We start from the raw sequence: 14,686 nt of genomic DNA, 5'->3' as shown, positions 1-14,686 counted from the left end.
TTCTTAAAACCGACCTGTAGTTTAAAGGGGGGGAAAAAGACAAAACTATTTTCGTTGCCTATGGCCATTGGAGTCAGTGTTACATTTCATGTCTTTCTTCTCCCTGTACCCTCACATACAAATACCATTTTGAAGATGGCTACTTCTAAATGAATTGTGACTTATTGACATATTAAAGAACTATTTAAATATAAATTTGAAAGGGGAGGGAAATGTAGATAGATCTATTGATTTAGGTTGTATTATTTCTGTATTAAGAAAAGGCTCTGTAGCTATAAGTTTGTGATTTGGTTTATAAGGAATATTTTCATGAGAAAGACTTGTTCTGTCATCCTTCTTATAAATCTCAAACTGGCCAGCATGATAAATACTACTTATAAATTCTAGACATAGGGCAGAAATATTTTGAAAACTAAAGGAACTGGTTAATTTGAAAAAAATTATTTTGCATTATTTCGTGAATGGGCATTTTTGGGACTTGGTTTGGCTTTAAAGTCTTTTATAAATATTTTGTATGACTGTTGATACTATCATTTTGTTTCTAGGTTGCTGCTAACACTCCAAGTATGTACTCTCAGGAACTATTCCAGCTTTCTCAGTATCTACAGGTAAAAATAAAGCTTAAGAATTCTTAGTCTTTAAAAGTAAAATTAAACAACTTAGGTTTGATTTTGTTAGTTCACAAATATAGGCTAAAGAAATATTGGTTAGATATAAATACTAAATAAATACCTTTTCATAGTAAAAAAAAAAATGGATTACAAATAGGTCTTAAGAAGAAAGGATAAAAAAAGAGGATTGTTAAGTCTAGAGAAGATAAGGTTCTGTTTGCAAGAGAAGTTTTTTCTTCAGATATGAGGATGTGTCAGAAAAAGTTCTTTACCTATAGATGACTTTTAAATAAAAGTAAACCTGGAGAGATGGTTGCTTAATATGATATTAAGAGCAAATAATTATATAGTACTTATTACATGCCACACTTCACCTAATTAATTCACTTAATCCTCACAGCAATCCTATAAGGTATGTATTTTATTCCCATTTTTATGGATGGAGTAACTGAGGGACATTACACACCTAGTATGTGTTAGAGTTGGAATTTGAATGCACATAGTCAAATCTCAGAGTCTCTGCTCTTAACGACTGTGCTGTGCTGCTGGCTCTATGAAAAAGTTTCTTCATAGGGCAGATACTTGCAAAGGAAGTTAATACCATACTTAAAGAGCCATACAAATCTCTAAAAAGGAAACAAATATTAGTTTCTTCCTGGTTTTCGTAGATTTGGGCTGGGTTATGATTCTTCTTATTCTGGTGAGGGAACATGGTTAAGGAAAACCCTGGATCCAGAATTTAGAGATTGAGGTTTTTATCTTGGTTCAGCTACTCAAGGAGTTCTGTGACCTTGGGTGAGTCATTATGTTGCAAGTCTTCAGTTGCCTTTTGTTTAAAACGATAGAACTAAACCAGTGATCATGGGTCCCTACATTCTTTTATAGGAATCAATTAGAACAGTCCTACCTCAGTTAAGAATGTACACATCTTTGAAAATAAAATTATCAATGTATTAATCAGATCTTATCTTCCACTGGGGATCATGTAATGGTGCATAGAAAAGCAGCTTTACACACTTGGAGTTTAGTCGAGTATTTAAGAGCGTAGACTCTAGCCAGAATTCCCTGGACTTGATCTGTGGCTTTACCTCCTGACCTGTTGGAAAAGTTGTTTAATTCTTTTGTGCCCCATTTTCCGCACCTGTGATATGGGTATAGTAATAGCACTTATCTTGCAGGATTGTGAAGAGTAAATGAATTAATATATCTAAAGCACTTAAAACAGTGCCTGGCACATGGAATATATTCCATAAATGTTAGTAGTTGTTTACCATATAGTAAGAAAGTACAATAATTGACCTAGATCGCTCATATAGAGAGATGGAAGTAAACTTTGAGATTAATTTAGTCCAAACGTCATTTTTCATATGAGAAATCTGGGGCTTGTATAGGTAAAATGATTTCCCAAGGCTATACACTTTTGTTACTAGTCATCATGGATGGTGAATCCAATCACTCAAGTACTCTAACTTTCTTACCAGTTTTTTAAATACTCATAGTAGGAGTAATCTTTCAATGGTCTTTTATTAATTTGCTGAGAGAAAATTATACTGCACTGACTTTTCTGTATACATATTTTTGAATTGGTAAAGTTCTAATGTAAGTTGTAAACCTTTTGAATAAAAACTAGAATAGATGCAATTCATCCCTTAGAACCAAAAGCCTATTCCTGAAAGTATTAGATTTATGTTAGGACTTGGTTCGTGGAGTTATGAAGTTTTAAGTCAGATTGAGTAAAAAAAAAAAAAAAGTGTGATTACACCATCTAGTGCAGTGGTTCTCAACCTTCCTAATGCCGCGACCCTTTAATACAGTTCCTCATGTGGTGACCCCCAATTTCATTGTTACAAATTGAACATAATTAAAGCATAGTGATTAATCACAAAAACAATATGTGATTATATATGTGTTTTCCGATGGTCTTAGGTGACCCCTGTGAAAGGGTCGTTCGACCCCCAAAGGGTCGCGACCCACAGGTTGAGAACCGCTGATGTAGTGGAAGTAGTGGTTGTTTGGTGGTTTTGTTTTTAAGTAAAATTTGCAGCTCGAGTGTACTTCCTAAATATTAGGAATGTTTTAGAAGTTTAAAATAAACTTGGCAACTAGTCTCTTATAAGTGTTAGCTGTGTTTTAATGTGTGTTCTGGGCAGGATGGCTTTTATTAGATTCTTTAATTTATACTCTTAGAGTTATAATAAAAACCAGTACTCTAATTCCAATTAGACCAGATTTTTCCTAACCATTATTTATCAAGGATGTGGAGAGCAATAAGTGCATGCTTTAAACCTCAAGTATTGTATTTGAAGCATATGCTTCTTTGTTGAGGTGGCTCAGAGGTATTAGGGTGGTAAGTGTTCTTCTTTAGGTAATAACAGAAATAGAAGAAATGAAGTTTAAAGATATGCCAAAGCCACAACTGTGTGAGCATTTCCACCTTGACTTCCATGAAGGAGACCCTCTTAATAGCTATCAAATATTAACAAGTGACCTAGAGATAAGGCTTTACTTGCCAATGTCTTTCTCTGTAAAAACGTTTCTTTGCAGCTGCCAAGTAGTTATATAACTCCTTGACTCCTTAATACTTAATTCAACAAGTACTTGGATTCTTAACTTATTTTTGGCATATTTAATTGCTAAGTCGTATACAGTCACAGAGATAATCAAGACACCTGCAAATGCAGTAGGCTTTGGGAGTGAAGTAATTTCTATTATGTATTTTTTTAAATAATGTATATATATATAACATTTTAAACAGGAAAAATTAAAAGATACTTTTGTTTTAGCTGTCATACCCATGCAGCTAACCCATTAAGATGTATTTGCTCCCAGCCTGTGTGGCTTAGTTGGTTGATTGTAGTCCCACGCACCAAGAATTTGCTGGTTCAGTTCCCCATCAGGGTGTATGCCCAGGTTGCAGGCTTGATGCCCAGTAGGGGGCGTGCAGGAGGCAACCAAGCGCTGTTTCTCATTGATGTTTCTATCTCCTTTTCCTTTCCTCTCTCTCAAAATCCATACAAGCATTTTTTTTTTAAAAAAGAAGTATTTGACAAGATTGTTTTGACTTAGTTTGCCATAAGTTTGATTAGCTTATGATATTGAGAAGATTGAATTGATTAATTTAAAAAGATATTTTTGTTGATTTTTAGAAAGAGAGAGGAATATCAATGGGAGAGGGAAACATTGATCGGCTGCCTCCTGCACACCCCCTATTGGGGATCAAGCCCTGACCTAGTATTGAACTGGCAACCTTTTGGTGCCCTAGATGATGACCAACCAACTGAGCCACACTGGCCAGAGCGGATTGATTGATATTTATAAAATTTGAGGTTAAAACATTTGTTGGAGCCCTAATCGGTTTGGCTCAGTGGATAGAGCGTCGGCCTGCGGACTCAAGGGTCCCAGGTTCGATTCCGGTCAAGGGCATGTACTTTAGTTGTGGGCACATCCCCAGTAGGGTGTGTGCAGGAGGCAGCTGATCGATGTTTCTCCCTCATCGATGTTTCTAACTCTCTATCCCTCTCCCTTCCTCTCTGTAAAAAATCAATAAAATATATTTTTAAAAAATTTGTTGGATTCTTCTACTGTGGGTTTTTGTTTCTGTGTGTGTATTTTTTAACTCTTGTGAATTATGAGTTAAAAAAAAAACCAAGGTGACTTGTGTTCTGTTAAAACGGAAGTTGCTGTTAGAGCACACCTAACGGTAGTACTTGCAGCCAAATAAATGAGGCTAAAATGATGTGACCTGTATATGTATATTTTACAAAGTAGACTTATCATGTTTGAAAGTAAGATACAAAGTGGAATGTAATATGAGAGTATTTTCAGAATGTGCTAAAAATTAATTACTCTTCAAAGGAATCAAGGTGAGTTTATTAGAATCTCTTGTGCTTTGTAATATTAGGAGGCCTTACATCGGGAACAGATGTTGGAACAGAAGTTAGCCACGCTTCAGCGGCTACTAGCCATCACCCAAGAGGCTTCCGATACCAGTTGGCAGGTATTCCAGTTGCCTTTATTTACAAGAAGCATTTAAGTTTAATGTCCCTTAGATGTTGATAAAACTAAAATTTTGTAGCAAGCAAAAACAAAGTTTTTTTTCTAATGAACAAATAATGAAAACTTAGCATTTTACACTGGATATTGGTCAGTTTTATGATTTTCTTTTTTGGGCAGTGGCAGTCTTTTTGATATGTTATTTTTTTAATTGCTCTGGGATTTTATTTGTATTTGATTTTTCTTCAACAGGCTTTAATAGATGAAGATAGACTCTTATCACGGTTAGAAGTTATGGGAAACCAATTACAGGCATGCTCCAAAGTAAGTATTAATATCAAGTACATAAAGAAAAATATGTACTTTTTATGTAGCTTCAATTTTTTGTCATTTTAAGTACATGCTAAAAACAATTATACATTTTCACTGTTCTTTTAAATCCTTTGTCATTATGGGAAATTTCAAACATACATGTATGTAGAAAGAATTGTATAGTGAATACCCATGTACAACTCTTTATCTTTTTTCACAGTTGATATTTGTTGGAGAATCTGGGTCATTTGTCCTCTATGATTCCTCTCATTCTGGATTGTTATTTAAACATTCTTCTAGCCCAGCCAGTGTGACTCAGTGGTTGAGCGTCGACCTATGAACCAGAAAGTCACAGGTTCGATTCCGGTGAGGGCACAAGCCGGGTTGCAGGCTCGATCCCCAGTGTTTCTCTCTTTCTCTCTGAAATTAATAAAAATATATTAAAACAAACAAAAACATTCTAACTCCCCATCCCATAACATAAATTGGTAGTTTGATCTAGAGATTTGATTTGACTTAGCTTCGGTTTTTTTTTTATGTGTGTGTGTTTTTATTTTGCCAATTCACTTCATGAGTGGTATTGTGTACTTTTACCAAGAGATATCATATGTCTAGTTGTCTTTCTTTTGGGGATATTAGCAGTCATTGATGATCCTTGCCTACATCTGTTGTTTTATTCAGGGTTGTAAAAATAGTGATGTAATTTTATCATCCCTTCATTTACTTGGTTCGCCTGAAGTACACTTTCTTTAGGAAAAAGCAGGGTAAATGGGTTTCTCCCTTTATTACTAGATTTCAAAATAACGAATTGGTTCCTTCTCATCCACCAAAGAATGATCATGAACTGTTTTCTCCCCTTAGATTTAATACGTTTGGTGTATTTCGTCCTATAGTGTTTGTTTTTCTTATTGATGCACAATTACCCCATCATTGATCCATGAGAAGTTCATGTTGGCACCTGAGTCCTTTGGATAGAACCCTAGCAGACTCTGTCTGATAGCTTCCTGCTTTCATATCAGACAAGACATTCCAGGCTCATCAGACAAGACATTCCAGGCTCATCTTATACATTTCCTGCCTCAGACTTCGGATCAGCTTTTCCCTGTGGTGGTCTTACTCCTTTTGGTTTAATAACCATTGTTTTAAAATGCATGGGCCCTTTGAAGGTGATAGATTATTTTTGTCCACAAATGTAAATATTGTGGCTTACAGAGAATATGAAAAATAGCAGAGATAATTCATTTTGTATAGTTGAGAGAAATTCTTAATTGTCTTTGATTTTTTTTTTCTGTTGGAAGTATGAATATATTTGTGAAGGATAATTTACTAATGAAACCTTTTATTGATTGATTGATTTTATTGATTTTAGAGAGAAAGAAGGGAGAGAGAGAGAGAGACATTGATTTGTTGTTCCACTTATTTATGCATTCATTGGTTGATTCTTGTATGTGACTTGACTGGAGATCAAAGCTGCAGTCTTGGCGAATCAGAACAACACTCTTAACAAATGAGTTACCTGGCTAGAGCACTAATGCACCTTTTAAATACAACCTCATTTAATTACAGAGCCAACACCATCTGTGTTTGAAGGTATAGTAAACCCTTGATTTTTTGGACCTTGATTTAATGAATTTCAGATTTAATGGACAGAATTTCTGGTCCATATGTCATAGGTGAAAATTAACATCCTGTTAATTTTAAAATGTTTTTAACCAAGATTTGCTTATAATTAAATTAATGTGTGTGTTTTATTTTGTTATTAATTCACTATGATTTTTAACAAATTTTAGCAAATAGGCCGTCCATTGGAGAAAACACTGTAATAATTTCACCGACATAAATAAGTATCACATATCTGCAATTCTGGCCTACATATTTAAACCCAAAAGTCACCACTTGTAAACAATTTTAGCATGTGATCACTTTGCCTTGCTTGCGGTAATTGGTTCTGTTTTCTTGGGGCCTGACTTTCTACAGCAGTTTCTTTGTTCTTTTTTTTGTTTGTTTTTTATTGATTTCAGAGAGAGGAAGGGAAAGGGAGACAGGGATAGAAACATTAGTGATGAGAGAGAATCATTGATTGGTTGCCTCCTGCACTCCTCGCCCCCTACTGGGGATTGATTCTGTAACCCATGCATGTGCCCTGATAAGGAATCAAACCATGACCTCCTGGTTCATGGGTTGACGATTAACCACTGAGCCACACTGGCTGGGCTTTGCAGCAGCTTTAACTCCTACTGGCTAGGCCACGCCCCAGCCATGTGTATTTGTTTACTCATGGTGATTGGTGAATGCGCATGTTTATTAGACCTATTTATTATAAATTTAAAATTACAGTAACGCATAAAAAACTTTTCTGTGAAATTAAACTTTTCATACATACTTAATTTTAATTACACAAACATGTCTACATAAATAAAACATGTAAACTAATTTGTTAATTTTTAAAAAATATTTTTAATTGATTTCAGAGAGGAAGGGAAGAGGGAAAGAGAGCTATAGAAACATCATTGATGAGAGAGAATCATTGATTGGCTGCCTACTGCACCCCCATACTGGGGATCGAGCCCGCAACCCAGACATGCACCCTGATTGGGAATCGAACCATAACCTAGTTCCTAGGTTGATGCTCAGCCACTGAGCCACGCCAGTTGGGCAAATTTGTCAAATTTTTAACATAATATATTCAGGAAACCTTTATTATATTACAGACTTTAGACTTTAACAACACCCCCTCACCCAAATTAGTTCGTTATATCAAGGTTTTACTGTATCTTCATATAGAATTCGAAGAGCATCATAATTTGTTATTTTTTCAAATGGTAAATACTTTCAAAAAATAACTTGGCTATAATTATAAATATCTTTTAATCCTAGAATCAAACAGAAGATAGTTTACGGAAAGAACTCATAGCATTACAAGAGGATAAACACAACTATGAGATGACAGCCAAAGAGTCTCTGAGGCGGGTTCTGCAGGAGAAAATTGAAGTGGTTAGAAAACTTTCAGAAGTTGAGGTATTTCAATTTAATAAATATTAAATAGTAAAATATGATTTTTAAATTTTAGCATAAAATGGCTAATATTTCAGGAAACTTGGATAGTGTTATTTAGCTAGCAAATATTTCCTGTCCATCAGGTGGGAGGGAGCAGCGAGCTGTTCTCATTGTCAGGAATTCTCAACATAACCAATAAAACTATGTGAGTTCTGCTTATGGTCCCTAGTTAGTGATTGAGGAAATAAAAGCCTGACCAAGGCATCTTACTATTTGCACTCTGCTTAGGATTCATCTTGCACACAATGGACCAGGATATGTGCCAGGGAATTATCTCCTGTCACCTTAGTTTGCTTTTCTTCCAGTTGAGGGTAATCAGTATAAAGCAGAGAATTTACACCAAATGTTTTTACTTTACCCATCCTCCAGAGAGGAAAACTAGCTGTCTTAACTTTAAAGATTCAAAGAAGAAATTATCTCTAAGGTCCTTCTTAAGTCTTTTAAACAAATGTGATATTCATTGCTTTAAAATGATCTTAAAGGTTCAAAGGTCATTCCTTTGAACCAATGTAAAATTACCACAGAAGTTACCTGTTACTGGATTTGGTTAAAATGCCCATTGTAAACTAAATAGTATACATACCTCCATATAGGGATAGTTTCCATAATAGCTCTATCCCATAGTGACTGATTCACTGTCATGTCATTAACTTGACATGCAAGGAAAGAAAGTTGCTAGCTGTTTTATAACTTTCTTATTAAATTGATTGCTGCATATTATTGAACTTGCTTTTAGAAATTGAGAGGCTTAAAATTTTTTCAAGACTAAATAAACGTCCTACTCAGTGGTCTTTTAAAAGTGTAATTATATAAAGGTAGCATTCTCTCCTCCCTGTCCCTGTTTTGTTGTGTGTGTTTTTAATTCTTAGTTGTATTTTCTGTTTTAACATGCATCTGGAGTAAATTGAAATCCTTGTTATTTACATGAAGTTCAGGGCAGATGTTGATTTAGAACAGAGTTACACTTTTTATAAATGGACTTTAGAATGTGGATTAATCCTAAATCAATTGCCTGTAAACTTGAATTGCAGCGAAGTCTGAGTAATACTGAAGATGAATGTACCCACCTGAAGGAAATGAATGAACGGACTCAGGAAGAATTAAGAGAATTAGCCAATAAATATAATGGAGCAGTTAATGAGATTAAAGATTTATCTGATAAACTGAAGGTATGTGTTTACTCAACCTGAAAGTATATTAAGTTAATTGGCCCTAACACACTGGATAGCTTACGAATTTAGGTATTGCGGAACAGTTGCTGATGTAAAATTTGGTAATTGTTGAAATTTATAGTAAAAATAAGGTGCTTATATTTAGCCCAAACCCCATTGCCATAGATAATTGAAAGTCTATAAAAGTTGACATAGTTTCTCTTAATGGAAATAAATAGTCAGTACTTCACAATAGACAGCAAAACCCAAGGTACTCAGACTTTCAAAAAATTTTTGAATCTGCTTATCTTTTTTTTTCATTTTTGCCAACATTATTTTTTTAAAAAAACACACATTTCCCATTAATGGTTTTAGTCAAGAATGAGAGTACAATAACATAGAAAACCTAGATTTATTTGTTAAGCTATTTATTACAAAGACAAAACAATTATCATGTGGAGTACTTTGAGGACTTCATCCCAATTTCATGTGTTCTGCTACAGAAACTGAATGAAGAGGCTACAAATGAAAGGATATAACCTAAGAAGCTATAATAGAACAGACTGGTGAAACATGGTGAAAGGAGCAAAAGCTAGTCAGAAGAAAGACTTGTGTTAGTATGTGTGGCTGGGATGTTTCCAGAAAGGCTCCCTAGAGATGCCTGAATGAATTAATCTGGGTCCCAATAGTAAAAAGATTCTTACCCCGGTGGAGAACGAGCAGAGGCCAGATTCATCTGAGATCTTTGTCTTTCTTTTTAAGGGCAAGGGTGTCCTTAGGCCCTAAAGGAGTCTATCTTAGATTCAGCCTCTTTTCCATCCCGTCTACCAACACCTAAGTGCCCGTGCATTTTCACCCCATACCCCTGCTAGATTATGGAAGATACATACACTGAAGGCAGGAATTATAGGCCTACTCAAAAGGTACCTAAACACAGAAAGTTTGGGGATAAAAGATAAAGTACAAATACCCTCTTGGTTAAGTAAATTCACCTTGGTTTATAAAGGTCATAGTTTCTTCTGCTGGTGACAACTTGTTGTCTCATACAGTCTGTCTCAAGAAAGAACTGGTTCAGGAAGTTTTGGAGAAGGGAAAATATTTTCATCAACACCCACTCCACAGAGGAAAAGGCACCAGGTTCTCTCCTACAGTTATGAGCAGAATCCCAAAGCAACATAAAATCATTTTCAGTGATCAACCACTGCATCCTCAAACTGTCCAGCAACTGTGGGTGTAGTATCTACCATCCCATCTTCATAATCTCTTATTGAATCTTCTGTCTGGACTCCAGCCATGTTATACTGGCTGCTCACAGACTGAGAAAGCATTCCTTCGAATCTCTCCAGTGTAGCCTGGCCTTCGGCCGTCAAGTGGAATAATCCTTCTTCATAGGTGTAAAATGTAGGCATGTCCCCCTGCCCTTGTTCATGTGCTTCCACATCATATTCTTCTCCATCATAATCATCTGAATCTTCATCCTCAGGACCTGGGTGCAAAGCTTGGCATTCATACATTGCAGTGAACATTGCCTCCAATGCTGATTTATCACTAGGCGCAAATCTAAATTCAGCAATAGGTTCAACATCATCATCACTGCCTTCCTCTTCTTCATCAGTAACAGATTCTTTTGATTCTTCTTCAAATTTGGCATTCACCAAATTTACTGTAGTTTAACATATAAATGCTCTCATGGATAGGCATTTAGGTTCCTAGACACTGCATGCCAACTAATGGTGGGGTATTCCAGTGAGAATTCCAATCCAGAGCCATCTAACCAAGACAGGCAGCTCTCAGTGATGTAAAGAGTGCCGGTGCCCAGGCCCTTCCCATTCAGCACCGCCTCGGTATCGGGCTGCTGCTGCCAGAGCCCCTCAGCCGACCGGGTGGCGGGAGACTTTTGAGGAAGCTCATTGCGGTAGTGAGGACCAAGATGCAGACCAAGAGGGAGCTGAAGCACAGCAAGACCCAGCTCACCGCATCCCGCTCTGGAAGTGATCTGAATCTGCTTATCTTTAGGCAGTCCTAGCTGTTAGTGTTGAATAAGCCCAGAGAGAACCTTGGAGTGATCTGCTTGCACCCTGTAGCTTCCCAGGGAGCCTTTGACTCTGCTTCCACTTCAGCTCTCTGTAGCTATAGGGACATATGGGATAAGGACAGACCAGACCATAGGTAACGGCAAGGTGGTCCTTTAAAATGTTATAACTGAGTTTGTGAAGACCCATCTGTATGTAATTCAAACCATGGATTGAGTGGCTAGAAGAGATAATATTTGTTAGAGAAGGCGAGAGCATACCTCTTGTTGGTCTTGTTAAAAGGAGGTTGTTTTGAAAAGTGCTTGTAACCATCATTACTGTAGTTAAACATAATTTTGTTTAAAATTTCAGAATAAGTTTTATTTTAGAACTTATAAACTAATTGCAACAATAGTAATTTCATGGGAAAACCTTATTATTCCCCCCTTTAAAGATCTGTTTTTCATTTTGACCACTTTATTTCTGTATATTGAGCCTACTTGCTTGCTACAAGTTTTTTTCTCCTATGTGATATGAAGGCATGACCCCAATGCAGATCACTTTTGACATCATTTTGCTGTTTACAAATATGTTCTATAATATTGAATATTCTCCTTAGAAGTTTTGTAAATAAAAGCAGTTCTTCTTTAGGTTTCTTAAAACAAGGTCAGGTTTTATTAAATAACTGAACTGTCTATTTCTTTCTTAACAGATAGCAGAGGGAAAACAAGAGGAAATCCAACAGAAAGGACAAGCTGAGAAAAAAGAATTACAACATAAAATAGATGAAATGGAAGAAAAAGAACAGGAGCTCCAGGCAAAAATAGAAGCTTTGCAAGCTGATAATGACTTCACCAATGAAAGGCTAACAGCTTTACAAGGTAAATTAGCTCACCCAGAAATAGATTTAATTTGATTTTTTTTCTTTTTATCTGTGAAATATCTTTTTCTTGGACTTTTATTTACAGTACGGTTAGAACATCTTCAGGAGAAAACTCTTAAAGAATACAGCAGCTTAGGTAGGTGTCATCAAACTTCTTAATTAAAGCTGAATTTTATCATTAAACTTTTGATGTTTACTATCTCACACTGGTTACTTATTTTCTTTAAGAGTGGTATTTTACATATCCGGTATAAAGTATCTACACTCTTTCATAAGATTTCCTTTAAAAATATGCTTGATTGCCACCAGTGGGCACCATTGTTTAATCCTTTGAGATGAATGAAATTTTTGCATCTGAGATATTCCACTTAGAGATATTTAAATGAGAAAAATACATGACCAGCAGGATCCTTTTTATTTATTTATTTATTTTTTTGAGGTTCATTGGAAGACTACTAAACAGTTAGTCTTTTCTCTGAGTTGATAGAGGATGGCAAGTTGGACACTTCTTATAAAAATAAGTGTGAAGTGTTAGTAGGAATACAAAATGCCATGGTTACACGAGAGACCAGTTTTAAAGTAATCCTTTCTTTGATCAGGCAATGATACACTGTCTTAATCCTAGGGATACAAGTTGATGACTTCTTACCTAAAATAAATGGAAGCACAGGAAAAGGTAGTGTAAAACACTTAAATATTTTTCTTTCATGATATCCTTTTATTTAATCAGGATAGAGAGATCAGGTTTTTATGGTTTTAATTGTTTGGAATGAAAGCATGCTGTTCATAGACCATTCAATTCCTTTGTTTTGTAATTCTTAATGTTGTAATCTATGGTTGGGTATCCTTTGTTACATGGAAATTCTGATTATTTGAATAATAAGAAAATAATATGACTTTCCCCCCCCTCCCCCCCACTATATTTTTCAAAGAACTATACTATTATTTTCTTTTATCAAGTACTGCTTCCTGGGGATAATTGCTCCCCCCCCCCTCTTTTTTTAAATATATTTTTATTGATTTCAGAGAGCAAGAGAGAGGGAGGGAGGGAGAGAGAAACATCAGTGATGAGAGAGAATCATCGATCGGCTGCCTCCTGCATGCCCCCTACTGGGGATTAAGCCCGCAACTTGGGCATGTGCCCTGACCAGGAATCTAACCATGACCTCTTGGTTCCGTAGGTTGATGCTCATTTTTTATATTTGTGCCTCAGCCAAGAGTTTACTTAACAGCTTATTGAGCCCTTGAACATGTCATAGAAATTGCTTTTTTTATCCATTTATTTCATAGATCAGAGAAAGCAGGGCCAGTAATTCTGCCATCTGAAAAATCCTTTATTAGTTCATGATACTATGATCCTTTTTGTGGATAGTTTGGGTAATCTCTTGCCAAAAATCTATAGCCACTATTGGTTTTCTTCCTATAACATGGAGTAGTTTTACCCAGGCTTCTAAATTCCTTCACTCATCAATATACCAACATACTCACTCCTCCCTTCCCCATCTATCCAACTTTAACTGAGTACCAAATAAGTGCCAGATTCTGCATTAGATGGTTGGAGTATAGAATGAATAAAACTGTTTTCTGTGTTTGCAAATCTGTGTGCCTCTCAGCTCAGTTTTTATACAGATGTTAGTAGAAGATATCAAGGTTGATACCCAGAACTTCTTAAGTATTTTTTTCTTGTATAAGGGGATATCTTTCTAGTTCTTAGGCAGCAACTAAACTCTGATAAAGTGAGAAGGCACTTTTTTTTGTTTATTTTGCTTTTATTTCTTTTTTAATCAAGTACTGGCAAAATAGGCTCAGGTAATCGTGTTTATGTAAGCTGCAAAGTCAAGACCTAATATTGAATATGTAATGAATTTTGAAACTAAATTTTTAAAAAGTTTCACTAATCATTGTTATTTGACTGGTTTTTGTATAAAATATATTGACATTTTAAAATTCCAATTTGATTGAGTTTCAACTTGAGAACTTTAAAGGTGTAGTTTTATTCATTGTACTTTTTTCTGTCTCTTAAGTATATTAAGCAAACAAATGTAAAATGACTTAAGTGGTCTAAAAGCTTGTCATCCTTACATGATTTTGTTTTCTGTTATTATTTTGCCTTTTTATTATCTTTCTGGCATGTACATTTTTTCAAATTCATCACCCTTTTGATTTAGCATGCATTTATTTAATATATTAGTGTTCACTCAAGCTGAGAACATTCCGTTTCTTCAGTTAAGAGATTCCTTGAATATATACTGAACCATCTTTATACTATTTAGAGTTGTCAAATTACTGCTTAAATTTTTTTGCCAGTTCCAAATGATGTATATGAGAATACTTGTAGATAACTGAATAAGAGATTTGGGATACTTTAAGGTATTCCTTGCTATTACTATTTTTCCCTGCTGGTGTGTTTGTTTTTGAATGGTGATAAGTTGAGTAGAGTGAGAGTGACTAATGGAATATCTTTAAAGAAACGGAGTAGTAAATATCTGGATATGCACAAAAACTTCATTATACCAGATTTAGTTACAGAGTGGATTTTGGAATAAGATGGATCTGTTCTGAATTATTTGTGATAAAATAACAAACCAGTTATCAAGTATTCCAATGTTATCAAAGTCCATAGCCATAATGGGATATCAGACATGATTTTAACTAAAATTACTCTAT

The 14,686-nt window shown here is 35.3% G+C and overlaps 1 protein-coding gene and 1 pseudogene across 5 annotated transcripts in view; one reads left to right on the top strand and one right to left on the bottom strand.

Moving 5' to 3' along the window:
- SLMAP (sarcolemma associated protein) overlaps window positions 1-14,686 on the top strand; it is a 164,189-nt gene that overhangs the window by 97,793 nt on the left and 51,710 nt on the right. For 2 of the 4 annotated variants that reach the window (XM_081105954.1, XM_081105953.1), the window contains exons 1-6: window positions 5,223-5,282; window positions 7,794-7,934; window positions 9,005-9,142; window positions 11,849-12,017; window positions 12,105-12,155; window positions 12,645-12,695. In XM_081105954.1, the coding sequence (XP_080962080.1) occupies window positions 5,253-5,282; window positions 7,794-7,934; window positions 9,005-9,142; window positions 11,849-12,017; window positions 12,105-12,155; window positions 12,645-12,695 (580 nt within the window). In that variant the 5' untranslated portion in view covers window positions 5,223-5,252. Of the gene's footprint in view, window positions 1-545; window positions 609-4,512; window positions 4,609-4,856; window positions 4,929-5,222; window positions 5,283-7,793; window positions 7,935-9,004; window positions 9,143-11,848; window positions 12,018-12,104; window positions 12,156-12,644; window positions 12,696-14,686 lie in introns of those variants that run through there. The other 2 variants (XM_081105952.1, XM_081105955.1) reach the window with 2 other exon arrangements.
- On the bottom strand, window positions 10,312-11,035 carry LOC308529705 (methylosome subunit pICln-like; annotated as a pseudogene). Its single transcript has one exon. The product of its transcript is annotated as a methylosome subunit pICln-like (transcript).

Source organism: Myotis nattereri, assembly GCF_964212035.1.
Source record: "Myotis nattereri genome assembly, chromosome: 14".
NCBI lineage: Eukaryota > Metazoa > Chordata > Mammalia > Chiroptera > Vespertilionidae > Myotis > Myotis nattereri.
The sequence above is the reverse complement of the archived record's forward strand: the minus strand, read 5'-3'. Positions and strand labels throughout refer to the sequence as shown.